At 44.3% G+C, this 23,666-nt stretch overlaps 1 protein-coding gene across 1 annotated transcript in view; it reads right to left on the minus strand.

Moving 5' to 3' along the window:
- Nucleotides 1-23,666, minus strand: part of TTC31 (tetratricopeptide repeat domain 31) — a 188,098-nt gene that overhangs the window by 142,006 nt on the left and 22,426 nt on the right. Inside the window, exon 2 of the mRNA XM_030190890.1 lies at nt 18,423-18,496. Within this exon, the coding sequence (XP_030046750.1) occupies nt 18,423-18,496 (74 nt within the window). The remainder of the gene's footprint in view (nt 1-18,422; nt 18,497-23,666) is intronic.

Genomic DNA, 23,666 nt, shown 5'->3' on the forward strand with positions numbered 1-23,666 from the left:
CGTTAAAAGCTAGATATCTCTCAACAAGGGGTGGGAGGTAGAGGGAGGGGGGAGGAAGGGATTTTCTTAGTTGTTTCACTATGTCACAAACTTTTTGGTAATAGTATGCTCCTCATAAAGGTTTTAAAAGTGGTGGAGTTTGATGTGCGATGGGGGGAACATATGTGTTTTGAATATATTGTTTTGGAATGTGGATACGGGAGAAGGGAAGGCTGTGCTAACACACCATGAAAGTTGTTATTTGTGTATTGGACATGGTGGAAACCGTTGATAAAGCATGGCTAGGGGGGGAAGGGGGGGATAGAAATGTTGAAAAATATGATGACTGTAAGTAATGGGGTAGATCCCCTGTCCTGTTATGATTTTGAGTTTGTAATGTTATAACACCATTAAGATGCTGAGTTGGAGTTGTATTTCATCAAGTCATCAATAAAAACCGTTGAAACATAATCTGTAAAAAAAAAAAAAACCTGACAGTATTGCATGGAAAGGGCTGTACTGTAATAGCTAATCAGGAAATGGCAATGCTAGGTTCTGAACCTACACGAATGAGTACAAAATACCTGTAAATACTCACCACTACCGCAAACCTCACAATGTGCTAACCCCTGATGCCAATCAATACGGCTATAATCTGTCAAACACAGTCCCTACCGCTGTCCCACCAACAACTCTATTAAATCCACAAACCAGAAACAAACACACCACCTCCAAGAGATAAAACCAATGTCAACTGAAAATAATTATACCCATAGCAACGAATAACAACTCCCAACTCATTCCCATTGGATATACCAATGCGAGATCAGTAATTAACAAAACAGAGATACTAAACAACTAGATAGCAGAGGAGGATTTAGGACTGGTATTTATTACTGAATCCTGGCTCCACTCCAAAAAAGACCCAATCATCAATGAGCTATGACCACCAGTCTCTAAGATCATGCACTAGACCAGGGAAAAGAAGAAAGAAAGGGAAATAGAGTTGATATACAGGTCCTTCTTCCAAGTGTCAATAACCCCTATTTTGAAATAACTTCCCTCAGACTCCAAGATGATACCCTACAAGACCAAATTTGCTGCATTCTCTTCTACAGACCACCAGGAAAATGGACAGATGTCCAGACCAAATTTATGGACTTTTCTGTGTGTTATCTATAACAATGTTCTACTGATTGGGGATATCAACCTTCACTTGGAAAAAAGAAGACACCCACACCACAGACTTCGAAGAATTCCTCCAATGGGACCTCCACTCACTACCACCAACCTCAACTCACACAAAAGGCCATGCCCTAGATCTAGTAGCATGTAGATTCTTCCCAACCCCCCAAACCAAGATTTCAAATTAGGAAACCATAGATGGGAAAAATATCTCTGGTGTGACCACTTCAAACTACATCTAACCCTCTATTGGAAAGAAAGCAAAGGACAGAAGAAAAAAAACACATTCCATTCGTGAAACACATAGAAAGAAACTGAGAAATATTTTGGGAAAAACTAAAACAATCATCATCAGAACCCAACACCAGAATCCACCACATTTCTACTAGACTGGGATGAAACATGCAGAGCTATACTAGATGAAATAGCCCCAAGATGAGAAAAAGTCCCAGACAAAAATTAGCTCCCCGGTTCAACAGAGACTTGTGTGACTTGAAAAGCAAATGCAGAAAAGCAAAGAGACTGTGGAAAAAAAAACAAAACAGACAACAGAGAGGAATGGAAAAAAGCAATAAAAACAAAAAATAAGGCAGGAGAAATGGAAGTTCTACAAAGAACAGATAGGACCAGATCATCCAAATATTAAAAATCTTATATGGCCTGGTCAAAAACACATGTTCTATCTCATCAACGAATGACCCTCAACCGACAACAGTGGCACTGGCCAAATACTTTGAAACCAAGATTATCGAGCTAAGAAAGGGTCTCACAAACATAGACACCACATTTGAGCCTTTCATTGATGATCTTGACATCTGTCAGGAACATATCACTAGCGGACAGACTATGGACAACATCTTACCCACCAACATTCGAAACAGTAAACCAAGTAAACCAAAAAATCCTCCACCACACACTGTATGCTAGACACCTGTCCAAGCTACTTATTTGAAGTCACTCCAACAATCTTCATTGAACAAATCACACTCCCCCTGAAATTCATGCTATTGTATGGTCTATCCCCCCCCCCCCCCGAAAAAGGCGACATAATGCTGCACACCCATACCCAAAAAAGAGAATCTAAAGCAAGCATAATCACTAACTACAGGGCCCATAGCCTCCATACCCCTTATGACCAAAATCATGGACAGCATAGTCGCAAACAACTAACAGATTACTTAAACGACTTCTCAATCATCCACGAATCACATCAGGATTCAGACCAAGATACAGTACCGAAAAAGTACTCATAACATTACTTGCAAACTTCGACAGAAATCAGGAAAAGCAAAAAATTCTCCTACTTCAATTCGACACATCGCGCACTTTGACATGGTCAATCACTCTATACTACTCCAACTACTTGACAAAATCGGCATCGAGGCGCCATGCTATACTGGTTAAAAGGCTTCCTGACATCTTGATCTTACCAAGTAAAAATGGGAACCAGAACATCCCCTACCTGGAAAGCAGAATGCAGAGTCCCACAAGGCTCACCACTATCCCTGCTATTATTCAACATAATTATAACACCCTAGATAACCCAGGCAAAAATGGATACAACCATTTATCTATGCGGACAATGTTACAATTCTACATCCCATTCAAAAAGGATCCGTCAGAAATTAAGTACAAAATCCAATCAGGAATAAACATCAGGAATCATGCCTTCAAGCTCAAACTCAACAAGATAAAACCCAATGCCTAGTACTAACATCTCATCTCTGCAGACACCATATCGTTCATAGACCCAGATGGAGCGAGGCAACCAATAGCAGATCACTTGAAAATTCTATAAGTCATCTTAGACTGCGAACTAAGAAAAACAGGCCGTGAAAGTCACAAAAAGCATGTTCCACATAATGTGGAAGCTGAAATGAATAAGAAATTGCTTGCCCACAACTATCTTCCATATGTTAGTTCAGACAATGGTGCTGACCCACATCAATTACTGCAATGGAGTATATGCAGGTTGTAAAGACTGAACCCTCAAAAACTACAAACAGCTGGGAACACCGCTGCATAGTAGATGACAGCAGATAAAGACCTGTACAGTCCATCCAGTCTGCCCAACAAGATAAACTCATTGTACGTGATACTTTATATGTATACCTGTCCATGATTTGTCCTTGCCACTTTCAGGGCACAGACCGTAGAAGCCTGCCCAACACTACTACTATTTAGCATTTCTATAGCGCTACAAGGCGTACGCAGCGCTACACAAACATAGAAGAAAGACAGTCCCTGCTCAAAGACCTTACAATCTAATAGACAAAAAATAAAGTAAGCAAATCAAATCAATTAATGTGTACAGGAAGGAGGAGAGGAGAGTAGGTGGAGGCAAGTGGTTAAAAGTGGTTACGAGTCAAAAGCAATGTTAAAGAGGTGGCCTTTCAGTCTAGATTTAAAGGTGGCCAAGGATGGGGCAAGACGTAGGGGCTCAGGAAGTTTATTCCAGGCGTAGGGTACAGCGAGACAGAAGGTGCGAAGTCTGGAGTTGGCAGTAGTAGAGAAGGGAACACATAAGAAGGATTTATCCATGGAGCGGAGTGCACGGGAAGGGGTGTAGGGAAGGACGAGTGTGGAGAGATACTGGGGAGCAGCAGAGTGAGTACATTTATAGGTTAGTAGAAGTTTGAACAGGATACGAAAACGGATAGGGAGCCAGTGAAGCGACTTGAGGAGAGGGATAGTATGAGTAAAACGACCTGGCGAAGATGAGACGGGCAGCAGAGTTTTGAACTGATTGGAGAGGGGAGAGGTGACTAAGTGGGAGGCCAGCAAGAAGCAGATTGCAGTAGTCTAAACGAGAGGTGGCAAGGGTGTGGATGAGGGTTTTGGTAGTGTGCTCGGAAAGAAAGGGGCGGATTTTACGGATATTGTAAAGAAAGAAACGACAGGTCTTGGCGATCTGCTGGATATGAGCAGAGAACGAGAGAGAAGAGTCAAAGATGACCCCAAGGTTTCGAGCTGAGGAGACAGGGAGAATGAGAGAGCCATCAACAGAAATAGAAAACTGGAGGAGTGGGGAGGTGGGTTTGGGGGGAAAAATGAGAAGCTCGGTTTGGTCATGTTTAATTTCAGGTGGCATTGAGACAACCAGACAGCATGTCAGACAAGCACGCTGAAACTTTGGTTTGGATGCAAGGTGAGATATCAGGGGTAGAAAGGTAGATTTGGGAGTCATCAGCATAGAGATGGTAGGAAAGCCGTGAGATGAGATTAATGAACCAAGGAAAGAAGTGTAGATAGAAAAGAGGAGGGGGACCAAAACAGAACCCTGAGGTACGCCGACAGGCAGAGGGATAGAAGTAGAAGAGGATCCACCAGAGTGAACACTAAAGGTGCAGAGGGAGAGGTAGGAAGAGAACCAAGAAAGGACAGAGCCCTGGAATCCAAGTGAGGACAGGATATCGAGGAGTATGCTGTGATCGACAGTGTCAAACGCAGCGGAACGATCAGAAGAATGAGGATGGAATATTGACCTCTGCTTTGCTTCCCAATTACCAGTGTTGCCACCCAATCTCCATTAAGCTTCTATGGATCCATACCTTCGGAACAGGATTCCTTTGTGTTTATCGCACGTATTTTTGAATTCTGTTACCATTTTCATCTCCACCACCCTCCATGGGAGAGCATTCCAAGTATCTACCACCCTCCCCATGAAAAAATAACATTATTCCTGAGTATGTCCCCCTTCAACCTGAATTCATGTTCTCTAGCTCTACAGCCTTCCCGTCTCCAGAAAAAGTCTGTTTGTGGATTAATACCTTTCAAATATTTGAAAGTCTGTATCATATCAGCCCTCTTTCTCCTTTCCTCCAGGGTATACATGTTCAGGTCAGTAAGATTATCCTCATACATCTTGCAACGCAAATCCCATACCATTTTTGTAGCTTTTCTTTACGCTGCTTCAAGTCTTTTTTACTTCCTTAGCAAGATACAGTCTCCAAAACTGAACGCAATACTCCAAATGGGGCCTCACTGAATTGTACAGAAGCATCAACACCTCCCTTTTTCTGTTGGTTATACCCCTATCTGTGCAGCCTAACATCCTTCTGGCCACGGCCACCGCCTTGTCGCATTGCTTCTTCACCTTCATAATCTCAGACCCAATGAGTACTTATCCAGCGGTTTCAACTTCCGGTGTCTGAGTAACATCTACTATGTTACTATGTATATGTTACTATCTTGGCGGCAGCAATGAAGAGCAGATAAGCAGGAAGTAAGCCCGAGCCAAGGTATTTTTATTATGATTTTTGTTCACCAGATGGAATACAGAATGATGCTGATTATCTTTTGCAGGTACACATCGGCTCAGATCCCTTGAGAAAGTAGTAGTGAAACGGGTGACTGTCGGTATTAGCCAAGTCTTCAGTTAAGCGTTACCAGTTCTGATTTCTTCATACTCAACTGCTGATCATTCTGTCAAAGTTCTATGAAGAGTTATTATCTCTATAATACAAAGGGCCAACACCATTACAATTTTCTGAAATGCTACCTGTGCCACGCGCAGGGCCCAAGAGACAGGCAGAGCTCCAGAGTCTCAATGCGTGGATGAGACGATGGTGCAGGGAGGAGGGCTTTAGATTTGTTAGGAACTGGGCAACATTCTGGGGAAGGGGGAGCCTATTCCGAAAGGATGGGCTCCATCTTAACCAGAGTGGGACCAGGCTGCTGGCATCGGCGTTTAAGAAGGAGATAGAGCAGCTTTTAAACTAGAAATGGGGGGAAGGCCGACAGTCGCTCAAAAGAGCATGGTTCGGGATAAGGTATCTTTCAAAGATATCACCATAACAGGGAAGATAGAGTATCCTGATAGTGAGGTTGCAAAAGAGATTGTAGTAGATCGGGTATCTTTAAATAACAATAAAAATCAGACAAAAGATTGCCAGTTAATACTGTCAAGTACTAAGCATGATGTACTTAGGAACAACAAACATAGTTTGAAATGTCTATATGCGAATGCCAGGAGCCTAAGAAATAAGATGGGGGAGTTAGAATATATTGCACTAAATGAAAAATTAGATATAATAGGCATCTCTGAGACCTGGTGGAAGGAGGATAACCAGTGGGACACTGTCATACCGGGGTACAAATTATATCGTAGTGATAGGGTGAATCGGATTGGTGGAGGGGTAGCATTGTATATTAACGAGAGCCTTGAATCAAATAGATTGAAAATTCTGCAGGAAGCAAAACACTCCTTGGAATCACTGTGGATTGAAATTCCATGTGCAAAGGGGAAAAGGATAGTGATAGGAGTGTACTACCGTCCGCCTGGCCAGGACGAACAGACGGATGCGGAAATGTTAAAGGAAATCAGGGACGCAAACAAACTGGGCAACACAATAATAATGGGGGATTTCAATTACCCGCATATAGACTGGGTTAATGTAACATCTGTTCACTTAAGGGACATAAGATTTCTTGATGAAATCAAGGACAGCTTCATGGAACAGCTAGTTCAGGAGCCGACAAGAGAAGGAAAAATACTAGACTTAGTCCTTAGTGGTGCTCATGATCTAGTGCAGGGGGGTAACGATACGAGGGCCGCTTGATAACAGTGATCATAATATGATCGGTTTTGATATTGGCATTGAAGGAAGTGAAACTAGGAAATCAAGTACGCTAGCGTTTAACTATAGAAAAGGTGATTACGACAAAATGAGAAAAATGGTGAAAAAAAGACTGAAAGGAGCAGCTCGCAGAGTAAAAAACTTGCATCAGGCGTGGATGCTGTTTAAAAACACCATCCTGGAGGTTCAGGACAAATATATTCCACGTATTAGAAAAAAGGGAAAAAAGACTAAACGTCAGCCGGCGTGGCTAAACAGTAAGATAAAGGAAATCATTAGAGCCAAAAAACAATCCTTCAGAAAGTGGAGAAGAGAACCAACTGAAAGTAACAGGATAGATCATAAGGAATGCCAAGCCAAATGCAAAGCGGAGATAAGGAGGGCAAAAAAGGACTTTGAGAAGAAATTAGCGTTGGAAGCAAAAATACATAGTAAAAACTTTTTTAGATACATTAAAAGCAGGAAACCGGCCAAAGAGTCGGTTGGGCCGCTGGACGAAAATGGTGTTAAAGGGGCGATCAAGGAGGACAAAGCCGTAGCGGAGAAATTAAATGAATTCTTTGCTTCGGTCTTCACCGAGGAGGATTTGGGGGGGACACCGGTGCCGGAAAGAATATTTGAAGCGGGGGAGTCGGAGAAACTAAACAAATTCTCTGTAACCTTGGAGGATGTAATGGGTCAGTTCAGCAAGCTGAAGAGTAGTAAATCACCGGGACCTGATGGTATTCATCCCAGAGTATTAATAGAACTAAAAAATGAACTTGCGGAGCTACTGTTAGAAATATGCAATCTGTCCCTAAAATCGAGTGTAATACCGGAAGACTGGAGGGTAGCCAATGTTACTCCGATTTTTAAGAAAGGTTCCAGAGGAGATCCGGGAAATTATAGACCGGTGAGTCTGACGTCGGTGCCGGGCAAGATGGTGGAGGCTATTATTAAGAATAAAATTGCAGAGCATATACAAAAACATGGACTGATGAGACAAAGTCAGCACGGATTTAGTGAAGGGAAGTCTTGCCTCACCAATCTAATGCATTTTTTTGAGGGGGTAAGCAAACATGTGGACAATGGGGAGCCGGTTGATATTGTATATCTGGATTTTCAGAAGGCGTTTGACAAAGTGCCGCACGAAAGACTCCTGAAGAAATTGCAGAGTCATGGAATCGGAGGTAGGGTATTATTATGGATTAAGAACTGGTTGAAAGATAGGAAGCAGAGAGTAGGATTGCGTGGCCAGTATTCTCAGTGGAGGAGGGTAGTTAGTGGGGTCCCGCAGGGGTCTGTGCTGGGTCCGTTGCTTTTTAATGTATTTATAAATGACCTAGAGATGGGAATAACTAGTGAGGTAATTAAATTCGCCGATGACACAAAATTATTCAGGGTCGTCAAGTCGCAGGAGGAATGTGAACGATTACAGGAGGACCTTGCGAGACTGGGAGAATGGGCGTGCAAGTGGCAGATGAAGTTCAATGTTGACAAGTGCAAAGTGATGCATGTGGGTAAGAGGAACCCGAATTATAGCTACGTCTTGCAAGGTTCCACGTTAGGAGTTACGGATCAAGAAAGGGATCTGGGTGTCGTCGTCGATGATACGCTGAAACCTTCTGCTCAGTGTGCTGCTGCGGCTAGGAAAGCGAATAGAATGTTGGGTGTTATTAGGAAGGGTATGGAGTCCAGGTGTGCGGATGTTATAATGCCGTTGTATCGCTCCATGGTGCGACCGCACCTGGAGTATTGTGTTCAGTACTGGTCTCCGTATCTCAAAAAAGATATAGTAGAATTGGAAAAGGTACAGCGAAGGGCGACGAAAATGATAGTGGGGATGGGACGACTTTCCTATGAAGAGAGGCTGAGAAGGCTAGGGCTTTTCAGCTTGGAGAAGAGACGGCTGAGGGGAGATATGATAGAAGTGTATAAAATAATGAGTGGAATGGATCGGGTGGATGTGAAGCGACTGTTCACGCTATCCAAAAATACTAGGACTAGAGGGCATGAGTTGAAGCTACAGTGTGGTAAATTTAAAACGAATCCGAGAAAATTTTTCTTCACCCAACGTGTAATTAGACTCTGGAATTCATTGCCGGAGAACGTGGTACGGGCGGTTAGCTTGACGGAGTTTAAAAAGGGGTTAGATAGATTCCTAAAGGACAAGTCCATAGACCGCTATTAAATGGACTTGGAAAAATTCCGCATTTTTAGGTATAACTTGTCTGGAATGTTTTTACGTTTGGGGAGCGTGCCAGGTGCCCTTGACCTGGATTGGCCACTGTCGGTGACAGGATGCTGGGCTAGATGGACCTTTGGTCTTTCCCAGTATGGCACTACTTATGTACTTATGTACTAATGACTAAAAGCAAATTTATTACAAAAATGTTTTTGCACAAAACACATATGTAGGTAGGAGGGGTTTTCTTGGTCAATGATAATTTGAGTCACAAATGGGATTTTCTTATGCTTATGTTTCAGAGCTGCTATTCAGCAACATATCCCAGTGACTAATGTGACCTTTTTCCCCCGTCACCACACATTATACATCCAAGTGAACATTGAGTCTACTTTTCAGCTAGCTAGCTGGCTAGATAGTTGTGTGTATGTGTGTGTAGTATGGATGTGGTTGGAATGATATGTGTTTATTAATAATACTGTTTCAATTTGGGTCTGCAGAATTTATATTCAATATTTTTGTGATATATCTATACTCCAGTTTTTTTTCATTGTTCCCCAGTTTTATGGTTTAATTATTAAATTTTAACTGCCAGACCCATGACTATTCTTCTAACACTTGGAGATCCCTTCTCATAGTTTTTACTCCTTCCAGGGTATCCACTCTACTGGCTATCTTCATGTCATCCGCAAAAAGGCAAACCTTTCCTTCTAACCCTTCAGCAATATCTCTCACAAATATAATATACAGAATCAACCCCAGGACCGACCCCTGAGGCACTACACAATTACTACTACTACTAATCATTTCTAAAGCGCTACTAGACGTACGCAGCGCTGTACACTTGAACATGAAATACAGCAAACCTCAACTTTTCAAGTGAGATTTCTTTTTTAATTCCTTCAACATTTTCAGTGTAGAGTCTCTTTGTACACAAGCTTCTCACCTTTTAACTTTCACCTGTTTTATCCCATTAGTGAACAACCTCTAGTGGCAGACAACTGACAACCTAATTAACACACCACCAACCAACCTATAAATAACTATACTGACGATCTGGCCTTTCCCACATATCCCCATAAACAAAGAGACTTCAAACTCCAACGTAGTTCAATACCTTTCCAATATCACTTTTTACTAAGTTTTCTTTAAAATGCTGAACACAATCAAACTGTAGTCCATATTCTATTTTCACCTTAATCGTCTCAATTTTCGCCCATGGGATATAACTACAAAACCTTCACTACTACTACTACTTATTTCTATAGCGCTACTAGACGTACGCAGCGCTGTACACTTGAACATGAAGAGACAGTCCCTGCTCGACACAGCTTACAATCTAATTAGGCTCTTTCCTGCCCCGACGTCACTAGACCACCAGGGAAGATCGCGTGACGTGAGTAGGGAGAAGTGGTGACAGGGCCGGGAGGAGGGCGATCCCGAACTCGGAGGGAGGGATTCGGACAAGACGCACCGGAGCACCTAGGTTTAGAGGAGGGAAAAAGGAAAAAAAAAATTTCCTATTTCCCTCCTCTAAAACCTAGGTGCGTCTTATGGTCCGGTGCGTCTTATAGTCCGAAAAATACGGTAGAAGTTAAAAGCAGCATCAAAAAGGTGGGCTTTTAGCTTAGATTTGAAGATGGCCAGAGATGTAGCTTGACATACCGGCTCAGGAAGTCTATTCCAGGCATATGGTGCAGCAAGATAAAAGGAACGGAGTCTGGAGTTAGCAGTGGAGGGTGCAGATAAGAGAGATTTACCCAGTGAACGGAGTTCCAGGGGAGGAATGTAGGGAGAGATGAGAGTGGAGAGGTACTGAGGAGCTGTAGAGTGAATGCACTTATAGGTCAATAAGAGGAGTTTGAACTGTATGCGGAAACGGATAGGAAGCCAGTGAGGTGACTTGAGGAGAGGGCTAATATGAGGGCTAATAGTCTGTAAAGGGTAAAGTAGCTTTGACAATAAAATCATCTTGACCAAACCACTCGGTCCATCAAAGACAAGGGGAGGTCATTCCAACCTTTACATAACTTCTTGATGTTCTCTATATGATCTAAAAGGTTACATTTATACTTGACTTGGGAACTTGTGCTAAGAAAAATGCCCAAGTAATTCACTGTTTTTTTTTTAACAAGGGGAATGGGCAATTGCATGCCATAGCTCAGGTTTGAGGCCCAACAGTGGCAAAAGCTCCAATTTATAGCAGTTTACTCGTAACCCTGAAATACTCACAAACTCTTGCACGATCCATAAGGCCAAACCCAGGTGATGAGGAGCATGTTCCAGGTAGAGAAGGATGTCATCTCCAAAAGGGCTGATCTTGCATTCGTATCCGCCTACTAATATATCCTTTACTGTGGCACACTGCCTAATTCTAACTGCCAGGAGTTCTATCGCTAATAAAAAAAAGAAGAGGTGAGAGTGGGCAACCCTGTTGGGTGCCACGCTGCAGTCCAAATGTCAGTAAGGTGTTTTAAACTAGTAGTTGAGCCTGTGGTGACGCATAGAGGGCCTTCACCCATGCCAGGAATTGATTGTCCAGACCATATTTGCCTAGCACCCAGAACAGATATTCCCAAGAGATACAGTCAAATGCTTGTTCCATGTCAAGACTTACAATGTACCCCCTTTCCCTTTATGCTTGTGGATAGCCACTACGTCCTGAGACAAAACCGACCTGACCTGGGTGGATAAGTTCTGGTAAGTATGCATTCAGGCGTCTCACAAGGATTGCAGGCATTAGTATTGCACCTTGGTTTAGCTGTGATATAGGCCTATAAACCCTACCTGCATGGGGTCTTTCCCAGGTTTCGGTAATAATCATGATCTAAGTTAGACCTCTTGGAGTTCCTCAACTCTTCAATCTCATTAAACATTTTGCTTACTGATGTAACTATTACATCCCACAGAATCTTATAGTATTCAGGACCGAATCCATCGGGTCCAGGAGCTTTAGCCATTTTTAGTTGCTTGATGCCAGCCCTAGTCTCCTCCGAGCTGATTGATTTCTCTAGTTCTGTTACCTATGCGGTATTAAGTTTGGGTAATTCCAGTCCCTGAAAAAATTGATCCCAAGACCTCTCATCAAAGCGCTGCCTTTCTCTTTGGCAATCGGGCTCTGCAGAGACTTGAGCCATGCAGTGCAGGAAGTTGGGGAAGTCTCATGGAACTTCAAACAGCAAGATCTCCCCAACTTTCTGCAACACATGGCTCAAGTCTCTGCAGAGCCCAATCACAATGCAGGGGGAGAGAAGTTTATAGCAGCGTTGTGAGTAATGGTTGGAGGGGGGCCATGAGAGAGAGTGCAGGAAGGATGGAGGGGGCATGAGAGAGGCTGGGGAGGAAGGCATAAGAGAAACTGGGTGAAAGCTGAGGAGGGGGGCACGAAGGGCTAGAGGGAGATGGGCTGGACCCTAGAGAGGGGAATGGGAGGCAGGAGGGAGATGGGCTGGAACCATGGGGAGGGAAAGGGATGGCTGGAGGGAGACGAGCTGGACCCATAGGGAGTAGACAGGAACAGGGACATAGGTGCTGGACAGGACAGATAGGGACACATGGAAGATGGATAGAAGACATGGAGAAAGAAGAAATGCCAACTAGACAGAAGGCCTTGGAAAGGCAGGAAAAAAAATCAGAGAAAGTCAGAAGACATGGACAAAATTGAATGGAAAAATAAAGTGCTCAGACTACAAAGGTAGAAAAAGATATTGTATATATCAACTGGACCATGTCAGGTTTGGGAAATGTATATCTCTGATAGCTTTCATTTCCAGAATGATGCCATAGGTTGGGTTATTATTAATTCAGGAGATGAGCGGGGATGGAGGAGATTACTTGTGGAGACTGGTGAAATTTCTGTCCCTGTGCAACTCTCTACTTTCTACCTAAGAGCCTAACTTTGGCTTCCAGAACCTAGGTCCCACATTTTCCTATGTTATTGGTAACAACATGTACAAAGACAGCCAGCTCCTCTCCAGCACTATATAAATCCTATCTAAAATGATACATAAGGTCCGCCACCTTTGCACCAGGCAGGCAAGTGATTAGGCAATCCTCACATCCCCCAGCCACCCACTTATCTACATGCCTAATGATTGAATCACCAACTACAACAACTGTCCTAAGCCTTCTGTCCTAGGCAGAAGTTCCTAGAGAGACATCCTTGGTGCGAGAGAATATTGCATCCTCTTGTAGGCAGGTCCTGGCTACAGAAGACTTGCAAGGGGACAGAAATCTAACCCGTTTTGGAGGCCGCCTTTTGAAGTGTTGGCAGCCATTTTAAATAAGCAGTGACAGCAAGAGGATCAGCGGCAGTGAGCATGAAAGAGTGGTGGTCTTTCCTGTCCTGAAGAAGCCACTAGACCAGTGTTTCCCAAGTCCAGTCCTGGAGTACCTCTTGCCAGTCAGGTATTCAGGATCGCCACAATGAATATGCATGAACTTGATTTGCATACACTGCCTCCATTATATGCAAATCTTTTTCATGCATATTCATTCTGGACATCCTGAAAACCTGACCGGCAAGGGGTACTCCAGGACCGACTTGGGAAACACTGCACTAGACCAGGGTGCCTTGAGGTATGTGCGGGGAGGGCACCTTGCAGCTTGGGGGCAGGAAAGCAAAGCTCCGTTCACCATACAGTTCCACGGGAACCCCACAGGACCTGGGTCCATCCCCACGAACCTGGAGGGGATCCCTACAGGATTCCCGCTATCCCTGCTCCTGTGCAGATCCCTACTACAGGATTACTTCCTACTTTACCAGGAGACCTCCCTCCTCCAAGGCAGCACAGGGACTGCCAGACTGAGGGTGGGACTTCTCCACAACGTCTCTGCTACCTCTCCTCCATGCAAAAAACTGAAAATGACTTTTTTTATGGCAAAGTTTGAGCCCTGCTCTGCTACTATCCTTTTTAAACTCTAGGCTGTTACAGTTAAGTTTCTACATCTGGCAGAAAGTTTCAGTTTAAAACTATGAGAAGAAGGGTTGCACACTATGGAAACCAGTTTATAAAGCTTGCCTTTTTTTTTATGAAGACTAAACTAGGCCCTGCTGTGTGGTACTGTAGGCTATGACAGAAAGTTCAACTTTAAAACTATGGGGGAAAGGGTTTTACACTACATGAGGAAGGACCTGGCAAAGCTAGAGGAATGGAATGGAATTTGGCAGCATAAATTTAATGCTAAAAAATGCAGGTCAAGCATTTGAGCTGCAAAAACCCAAGGGAACGGTACAGTTTAGGGGGTGAACAACTTTTGTGACAAAAAAGGGACAGGACTTGGATGTGATCGTATGTGATGACCTTAATTAAGGTGGCCAAACAGGTAGAAAATGCAACAGTGAAAGCTAAAAAGATGCTTGGGAGCATAGGGAAAGGAATGGCCAGTAGGAAAAAGGTGATGATGCACCTGTATCTGACTCTGGTGAGTTCTCATTTAGAACACTGTATACAATTCTGGAGACTGCACTTTCAAAAAGATATAAACAGGATGGAGTCAGTCCAGAGGGTGGCTACTAAAATGATCAGTGGTCTTCATCATAAAGCACATTGGGACAGACTTAAAGATCTCAAAATGTATTCTTTAAAAGGAAGGTGGGAGAGGGGGAGATATGATAAAGAGATTTAAATATCTACATGGCATAAATGTACAGGAGGCGAGTCTCTTTCAACTGAAAGGAAGCTCTGGAATGAGGGGGCAAAGGATGAAGGTGAAAGGGGACAGACTCAGAAGTAAACTGAGGAAATACTTCTTCATGGAAAGGGTGGGTGAATTTGTGGAAAGCCATTCAGTAGATGTGGTAGAGATGAAAATAGTATCTGAATTCAAGAGAGCTTGGGACAAGTACATAGGATCTCTAAGGTAGTAATAGGGAGAGTAGATGGTATGGATAGGCAGACTGGATAAGCCATATAATCTTTATCTGTCTACATTGTTCTCTTTTTCTAGTTAATAAAGTTTGCCTTTTTTAAATTCAATCAATAAACCTACAATTCCTCTTTTATCCCCCATCTTGAAATCACCAGAGCAAAATAATGCTCACTTACCCAGAGAAATGTCCTCTTCTCTCAGAAGTTCTAACAATCCATTTGACACGGTCCTCTCTCCCTTCCCTATCCCACAATCCATGTACTGCAGTTCTCCTCTCTATCTCCCTTCCTCTCCCAATCCCACAACCTCTTGCCTCTCTTTCCCTCACTCACCTCAAACAGATATCCCATCAGCTCTCTCAGTATCAGTGATTAACTTAGGCATGGAGGAGCCTTGGCACCACATGCGTGAAGGCACTACTCATCCTTCCCTCTCTGATGTGTTCCGTACACGCTGTGTAAGCGTCTGTGGGGGCTGGTTCAACAGGGCCTTTCTGCTTGTGGCACCAAGGCTCCTGCATGCTGAAGTTAAACCACTGGTATTGAGCTGGGCCAGGTATTTTATTCAGTCCTGTGGGACTGGAAGGGACAGGGGAGACCTGTTTGTGGGTGGCATAAAATTAGTTGTCGGGCTGCACGCAGCCTGCAGGTTGCCAACCCCTGTTCTAGAACATTCCTGGTACCACTTAACACCTCATGACGGTAAAACCTATCTACCGATGTGCAGTCAACCATAAGAAAAAGGTACAAGGAAAATAGATGCAGCTGTCAAACAGTGTTTCTCGACCCTCTCCTGAAGGCACAACTAGCAAGACTGTCAAGGTCATACAATGAACACAATGTACATACTCTAGCAACCCAATGTATGCAAATCTCATGCATGTTTTTTTTAAGATGATCCTGAAAACCTGACTGGCTTGAGTACACAAATGTGCTGGTCTAAAAGCAGCCATTTACACTTCAGTGGGGCTCCTGTAAAAGGAATCACTTGGCATGACAAAGCCTAATTCTTACCTAGAACAAGAAAGTCAGTTTCCCACCCCTAGCCTCCTTTGGGCTCCAGCAGAATTGTAACCTCAACAAGTGGGAATATGATTTTATTTTCCTTAAATGCATTCTTACGTACTGCTAATAGCACATACGTCTTCATATACAACTACCCAGGATTTTTCTCATTCCCTTCAACCCCATTTTTGACTAGTTCAAGCAAACAGCATTATTCCTTCAGAACCCATCATTCTGCAGTCGGCCACTAGGTGTCTCTGTTAGACAAAGGCTATCCCAGGGGCTGAGAGTTTTCCCTGAAAAGAATCTGCACAAACTGCAGAAACCAGATTAGGAAATGGAAATTGAGTTTCCCAGGCCAGGGGACAATGCAGAAAGATATCACAGACAGAAATGCATGATTAATGAGCAGTCTCTACACTTGTTACTGGCCACACAATGCAGGTTAATTTGCTTAATCAACATCAGTACACAGTATATTAAAATGTATACTACTACTCATCATTTCTATAGCGCTACTAGACGTACGCAGCACTGTACACTTGAACATGAAGAGACAGTCCCTGCTCAACAGAACTTACAATCTAATTAGGACAGACAAACAGGACAAACAAGAGATAAGGGAATAGTAAGAAGGCTACTCTGCCTGGAATGGTAAAAGGAAGCAACTGCTTCCTTCTGCCATTGTAAGGAAGTATTAATCCGCAGCAATGGAGAAGTTTTTAAGCTGTGCGCTGATGTTTACCTGGCAAGCACAATGCAAGTAATATATCACCGTCTCATCTTCCGCCAGGGTCGCTTTACTCATACTACCCCTCTCCTCAAGACCCTTCACTGGCTCCCTATCCGTTTTCGCATCCTGTTCAAACTTCTTCTACTAACCTATAAATGTATTCACTCTGCTGCTCCCCAGTATCTCTCCACACTCGTCCTTCCCTACACCCCTTCCCGTGCACTCCGCTCCATGGATAAATCCTTCTTATCTGTTCCCTTCTCCACTACTGCCAACTCCAGACTTCGCGCCTTGCCTCGCTGCACCCTACGCCTGGAATAAACTTCCTGAGCCCCTACGTCTTGCCCCATCCTTGGCCACATTTAAATCTAGACTGAAAGCCCACCTCTTTAACATTGCTTTTGACTCGTAACCACTTGTAACCACTCGCCTCCACCTACCCTCCTCTCTTCCTTCCCGTTCACATTAATTGATTTGATTTGCTTACTTTATTTATTTTTTGTCTATTAGATTGTAAGCTCTTTGAGCAGGGACTGTCTTTCTTCTATGTTTGTGCAGCGCTGCGTACGCCTTGTAGCGCTATAGAAATGCTAAATAGTAGTAGTAATAGATCTGAGGCGATGTAAAATGGTACGGAGAGCCCCTGGACCCAAAACCTCTCTCCCCACATAGTTTTCTGTATTGGCCCCAACATCCCTCGTTAAATAACCGTCCTCATGCCAACCAAACTTACCTCTCCCTGACTTAAAAAAAAAATTCCTAGTGTCTAGCAACAGCAGCAGCAGCACCACCTCCTCCTCTCATCCAATGTGATCCCCCCTTCCCCAACTAACAAAAATTCCTTGGTGTCTAGCAGCACCCCCCCCCCCCCCCCCCCCACCCACACACAGGGCATACCTTCAAGTGCTTCTGTCTCTGCACCATCATCTTGGAAAATAATGGTCCCTGACCCTGCACAGTGTAACCTGGATGGAATGCACTAAGAGTCCCAGGATGCACCATGTGGAGTACGGCGCCACCATTTTCCAAGATGGTAGTGCAGAGGCAGGAGCGAGAGGGTATTGCTCTGCCTCTTCATTTTTCATATACTTATTTATTTTATGCTGGCAGGGCAGTTGGTCCAGATCAAGGGCTGCTAGACAATTGTGGGGTAGATGCAGATCCAGAGACCTTTTTGTTTTTTAAATGTCCCCTTTCCTTTCAGCGCATGAACCAACATCCCTCACATACTGACAGGAAGACAAATACTGTATTTTGGCAATAAGCTTCAGATTGCTACATATTTATTTCTTTATTTAACACATTTATACCCCACATTTTCCCACTTAGTTGCAGGCTCAATGTGGCTTACATAATACCGTAGAGGCAGGCTCCAGTTCGGTAAAATACAAATACACAAAATAGTAGTAAACCTATAAATAACATGAGTATAAGGCAACAAAGATATGATATGATTTCTGTAAGGTGGCAGTAATTTGCATGCTCACTGCATACTACGTCACCGCAGTATAAATAAACTAATTTTGCAGTAAAAGCCACACGCTAAGTGATCAGCACACAGCTCTACCACATAGCTTTCTGCATCAGCCTCCCAGTGAGATACAGGCCATGATTTAAAACTTTTTCCCTGCATAAAAAAACATATGCAAATAGCTTTACTACACTCTCCAAATCAGAATGGAAGCTCTGGCTGCCACATCGCAGAGTCCAGCAGCAAAAAGTAAGCATGTGCTTTGGGTAGAAATAAAGGCAAAAAAAAAATCAAGAACAGAAAATACAGACAAAATAAAAACCCTTTTCCGTGAAGATTTGGCTTTAAAGTCTTAACCTCATTTCTGCTTTCCTCACAGTCTGAAGTATTAAACTTGTTCCCATGTTCAATAAGAAACCAATTTCCAGACACCTACCTCCTTCTTATCTTCAGGATTGTATCCCCAAGGTGTAAGCTGCCCCTTAGACGTTGTACAAGGGATGGCACTTCCTGCAAGAAAACAGAACAGATACTGAGCAGCAAGACAAAAAAGCTCTTGGGTTAGAAAAACGAAAGTGAAAGTCCAACACTAGCTGGAGGCAGTCTCAAACCAGCCTTCCACTGCCTCTGGGAACCTATTTTTCCAGCTCAAAGGAAGTTGGAAAGTATTATATAAAAGGGACCAGCAATCTCTATACATCTGTATGTCTGTGCATAACATAACATATGAAAAAAAAAAAAGGAAAGAATGGGATTTAAAAACAAACAAACAGTAAAAAGATATAAGAAGCTCAAAAATGGGTCTGATTGAGAGCTCCAAAGAAATAAGCCCCCTCCCCCCCCAAAAAAAATGTCCTAATGCATTTCTAGGTCTCTGCTCTCCCAACCCTCAAAACACATGCAAATGACAAACAGAATGTATGACAGAAACACACATTAATTCACACTATGCATATACACACACAGATTACCAATAATTCCATAGCTGTGATATACTTATTCACATATAGTGAGATTACTTACCTCAGGGATTCTCCATGGACAGCAAGATAAGGGACACATGTAGCAGACCATGCTCTCCTGCACCATCTATGCTGATTTCTTGCAACCCTGGCTCCAGCCCAGCTCAAGATCTCACCTCAGCACTGAAGCAAACACCATCAAGTGCCAGGCCCACATTCAGCACCACCCACCCATCATGGTTAAAAGGTGAAGTAAAAGAGGTTATTACAGCCAAAAGATTGTCCTTCAAAAAATGGAAAAAGGACCCAAATGAAGAAAATAAGAAGCAGCATAAGCACTAGCAAATCAGATGCAAAGCATTAATAAAAAAAAAGGCTAAAAACGAATATGAAGAGAAACTTGCTGCAGAGGCTAAAGCTCACAGTAACAACTTTTTCAGGTACATCAGAAGCAGGAAGTCTGCAAGAGAATCTGTGGGATCATTAGATCATGAAAGAGCAAAAGGGGAGTTCAGAGAGGACAAGGCCACAGCGGAGAAACTGAACGAATTCTTTGCCTCGATCTTAATGTAAGATATAAGAGATCTGCCTGTACCAGAAATGGTTTTCAAGAGTGATCATGTGGAGGAACTGAAAGAAATCTCGGTGGACCTGGAAGATGCTCTGAGCCAAACTGACAAATTAAAGAGTAGTAAATCACCTGGACCGGATGGCATGCATCCAAGGGTACTCAAAAAAAAAAAGTATGAAATTGATGATCTGCTGTTAATAAATATGTAACCTGTCTATAAAATAGTCCATAGTACCTGAAGATTGGAGGGTGGCCAGTGTGACGCCAATTTTTAAAAAGGGTTCTGAGCTGATCCAGGAAATTACAGACCGGTAAGCCTGACGTCGGTGCCAGGCAAAATAGTGGAAATAATTATAAAGAATAAAATTACAGAACACATAGACAAACATGGTTTAATGGGACAGAGTCAGCATTGGTTCAGCCAAGGGTCTTGCCTCACCAATCTGCTTCATTTCTTTGAAAGTGTGAATAAACAAGCGGATAAATGGAGGTGTGGCCTAACGGTTTGTGCAGCACGCTTTGATCCTGGAAACCTGGGTTCACTTCCCACTGCAGCTCCTTGTGACCCTGGGAAAGTCATTTAACCCTCCATTGCCCCAAGTACAAAAATGTAGATTGTGAACCCTCTAGGGACAAAGAGAGTATCTGCATATAATGTGTACAGCACTGCATATGTCTAGTAATGCTAGAGAAATGATTATTAGTAGTAGTAGGATAAAGGGCAGCAGGTTGATGTAATGTACCTAGACCTTTAGAAAGCTTTTGATAAAGTACCTCATAAGAGACTCCTAAGAAAATTAGAGTCATGGGATAGGAGGAAAGGTTCTGGTGTGGATTAGGAATTGGTTACTAGACAGAAAACAGAGGGTAAGATTAAACAGTCATTTCTCTCAATGGAGAAGGGTGGAGTGCCGCAGGGATCTGTACTGGGACCGGTGCTATTTAACATATTTATAAATTATATGGAAATTGGAACGACGAGTGAGGTGATCAAGTTTGCAGATGATACAAAACTATTCAAGGTTGCTAAAACACGTGCAGACTGTGAAATGTTGCAGGTAGACCTTAGGAAACTGGAAGACTGGGCATCCAAATGGCAGATGAAATGGGAAAAAATTAGGCTCTTACCTTGGTAATTTTCTTTCCTTTAGTCACAGCAGATGAATCCATTAACTGATGGGTTATATCCGCCTACTAGCAGGTGGAGATAGAGAACACTGAAAAAACACAGTGACCTTGGACAGCTAGCCCCTTCTGCCTTCAGTATATGAAACTTCCAAAGCAGAGTGAGAAAGAAAGGTAAAATAACGTAAACTTTCCTCACAGTGAACAAATGCCCCAGAACCGGAGCAGTAACCAAACAAAGGAGGGATGTTCTAAACCTCCTGCAATAGAACAGCATGTAGAAACTGTGAGAACTGCTCTTCAACTCCTCCCGATGAGATACAATATCTGCATGAAGGATCTGAACAACAAAAACAAAGTCAGACAGGGAGGGATCATGGATTCATCTGCTGTGACTAAAGGAAAGAAAATTATCAAGGTAAGAACCAAATTTTCCCTTCCTTGTCATCAACAGCAGATGAATCCATTAACTTATGGGATGTACCAAAGCACTCCCTAAGTAGGGTGGGAACAGGCAACTCCGCAAGCAAGCACTTGCACTACAAAATCTGCGTCCTGCTTCGCAGCAACATCCAGTCTGTAATGCCGTACAAACGAGAGCTGAGAAGCCCAAGTAGCCGCACGACAGATCTCTTGAAGAGAAGACACCCGTTTCAGCCCAAGAGGAGGAAATTGCTCTCATGGAATGCGCTTTAAACGCTTCAGGCAGAGACCGATCTGAAATCAGATATGCAGAAAAAATTACTTCCCTGAGACAACGGGCTATAATGGCCTTAGACGCCGAACACCCGCGTCGAGGACCTGTCAACAATACAAAGAGGTGATTAGAAGTCCTGAAGTCATTTGACATCTGTAGATACTGCAACAGGGCCCTGCGGACATCCAAAAGACGCAATTGCCCAAAGGAATCCGGAAAATCCTCCCTAGAAAAAGAAGGTAGAAAAATGGGCTGGTTCAGGTGAAACGCTGAAACCACCTTAGGCAGGAAGGAAGGCACTGTACATACCATTACCCCGGACTCCGAGAACTGTAGAAAAGGATCCCGACAGGAAAGCGCTTGAAGCTCAGATACACGTCTAGCTGATGTGATGGCCACCTAAAGACTGTCTTGAGAGTCGCATCCTTCTCAGAAGCCCGCTTAAGCGGCTCGAAAGGCGAACACTGAAGAGCCTTCAACATTAGCCCCAGGTTCCAGGCCGGACGCAGCGACCGCACAAGAGGACGGAGCCAAAGCGCCCCTCTGAGAAATCGGACAATGTCCGGATGAGCAGCAAGGGACAAGTCAGAGACTCTCCCTCGAAAGCATGCCAACACTGCCACTTGAACCCGAAGGGAATTTTAAGCCAGGCCTTTTTGTAAGCCGTCCTGCAAAAAGTCCAGGACCGACGAGACTGTTGCCCGCGTGGGTGTGACCGCTTTTGAAATACACCACGCCTCAAACTTGCGCCATATCCGAGCATAAGCTGCGGAGGTAGACCGCTTGTGGGCCTGCAAGAGAGTGGAGATGACCTTGTTAGATTAGCCCTTGTTTCTTAATTGCGCCCTCTCAAGAGCCAGGCCATAAGACCAAATTGTTAGGGATCCTCCATAGTTACTGGACCCTGAAGCAACAGGTTCGGCATCAGAGACAAAGGAAGTGGAGCCTCCACCAGCATCTGACGGAGATCCGTGTACCACAGCCGCCTTGGCCAATCCGGAGCAATAATCACCAATCCTCGGTGCAGTTGAATCCGCAACAGGACTCGCCCGATCAAGGGCCAAGGAGGGAACACATACAGGAGGTCCGAGGGCCAGGGTCGAGCCAGTGCATCCAACCCCGCCGAGTGAGGATCTCTCCTGCTGAAAAAAACGAGGGACTTTGGCGTTTGCACTTGACGCCATTAGATCCAATCCAGGAGTCCCCCATTTGGCACAAATCTGAAGAAAAACTTCTGCCAATTCCCATTCCACCGGGTCGATTTGATGCCTGCTGAGGAAATCGGCTTGCACGTTGCTCTGACCTGCTATGAGAGCTGCGGACAGAAGATGCAAATGGATCTCGGCCCATTGGAAAACCTGAGCGGCCTCCGCGGCCAGGGCCCTGCACTGAGTGCCACCCTGGCGATTGATGTAGGCCACCACTGTCGTGTTGTCTGACAGAACTCAGACAGGAAGCCCCTCCAGAGTCTTGTGGAAGGCTAGAAGAGCCTGGAATATCGCTCTCAGTTCCAAGCGATTGATGGACCACCCCGCTTCCACGGGTGTCCACTGACCCTGAGCATAGCTTCCCTGGCAATGAGCTCCCTAGCCCGAAAGGCTGGCATCCGTTATCACCAGGCACCAAGAAGGAAGTGCGAGCGGCATTCCCAGACGCAGCCTCCTGTCGGAGAGCCACCAATCCATACTATGCTGGGCCGCAGGGAGCCATCTTAGTCTGCGTTGGTATTCCTGGAAAATCGGAGACCAATGCTGAAGCAGAGCAATCTGCAGCGGCCTAGTGTGAGCTCTCACCCAGGGAACCACCTCCATGGTGGCAGTCATCGATCCCAGGAGCTGACCAAAGTCCCAAGCTCGAGGGCGAGGCATCCGCAGGAGCAGACGGATCTGATTCTGAAGCTTGCATCGCCTCTGGTCAGGGAGGAAGATGAACCCCGAGACCATTTCGAACCTGACCCCCAAAGAGAGACTGAGAGGGGGTCAGGTGACTTTTGGGCAAATTGATCACCCAGCCCAGAGTCTGAACAACCGTAATAACTCTGGTCATGGCGAGACGGCTCTCGTCCGCCTAATCCAGCAAGCAGCAACATAGGGACTCTGGGAGGAGGAGGGATGGGGTAAGGCAGGGACAGGGAACAAAACCAAGTATGCCTTCAAAGTGGGCACCACCAGCCACAACACCCCCGCTCTACTGGCAAAGCACAGGAGCCACCACAGGCAGAAATCCAGGAGCTGATCAAGCTACGTCCACACCTGGACCTGGATAGATATACTGAAGGCAGAAGGGGCTAGCCATCCAAGGTCTCTGTGGTTTTTCAGTGTTCTC

The sequence above is a fragment of the Microcaecilia unicolor genome, chromosome 2, assembly GCF_901765095.1.
Source record: "Microcaecilia unicolor chromosome 2, aMicUni1.1, whole genome shotgun sequence".
In the NCBI taxonomy this organism is placed as follows: Eukaryota; Metazoa; Chordata; class Amphibia; order Gymnophiona; family Siphonopidae; genus Microcaecilia; species Microcaecilia unicolor.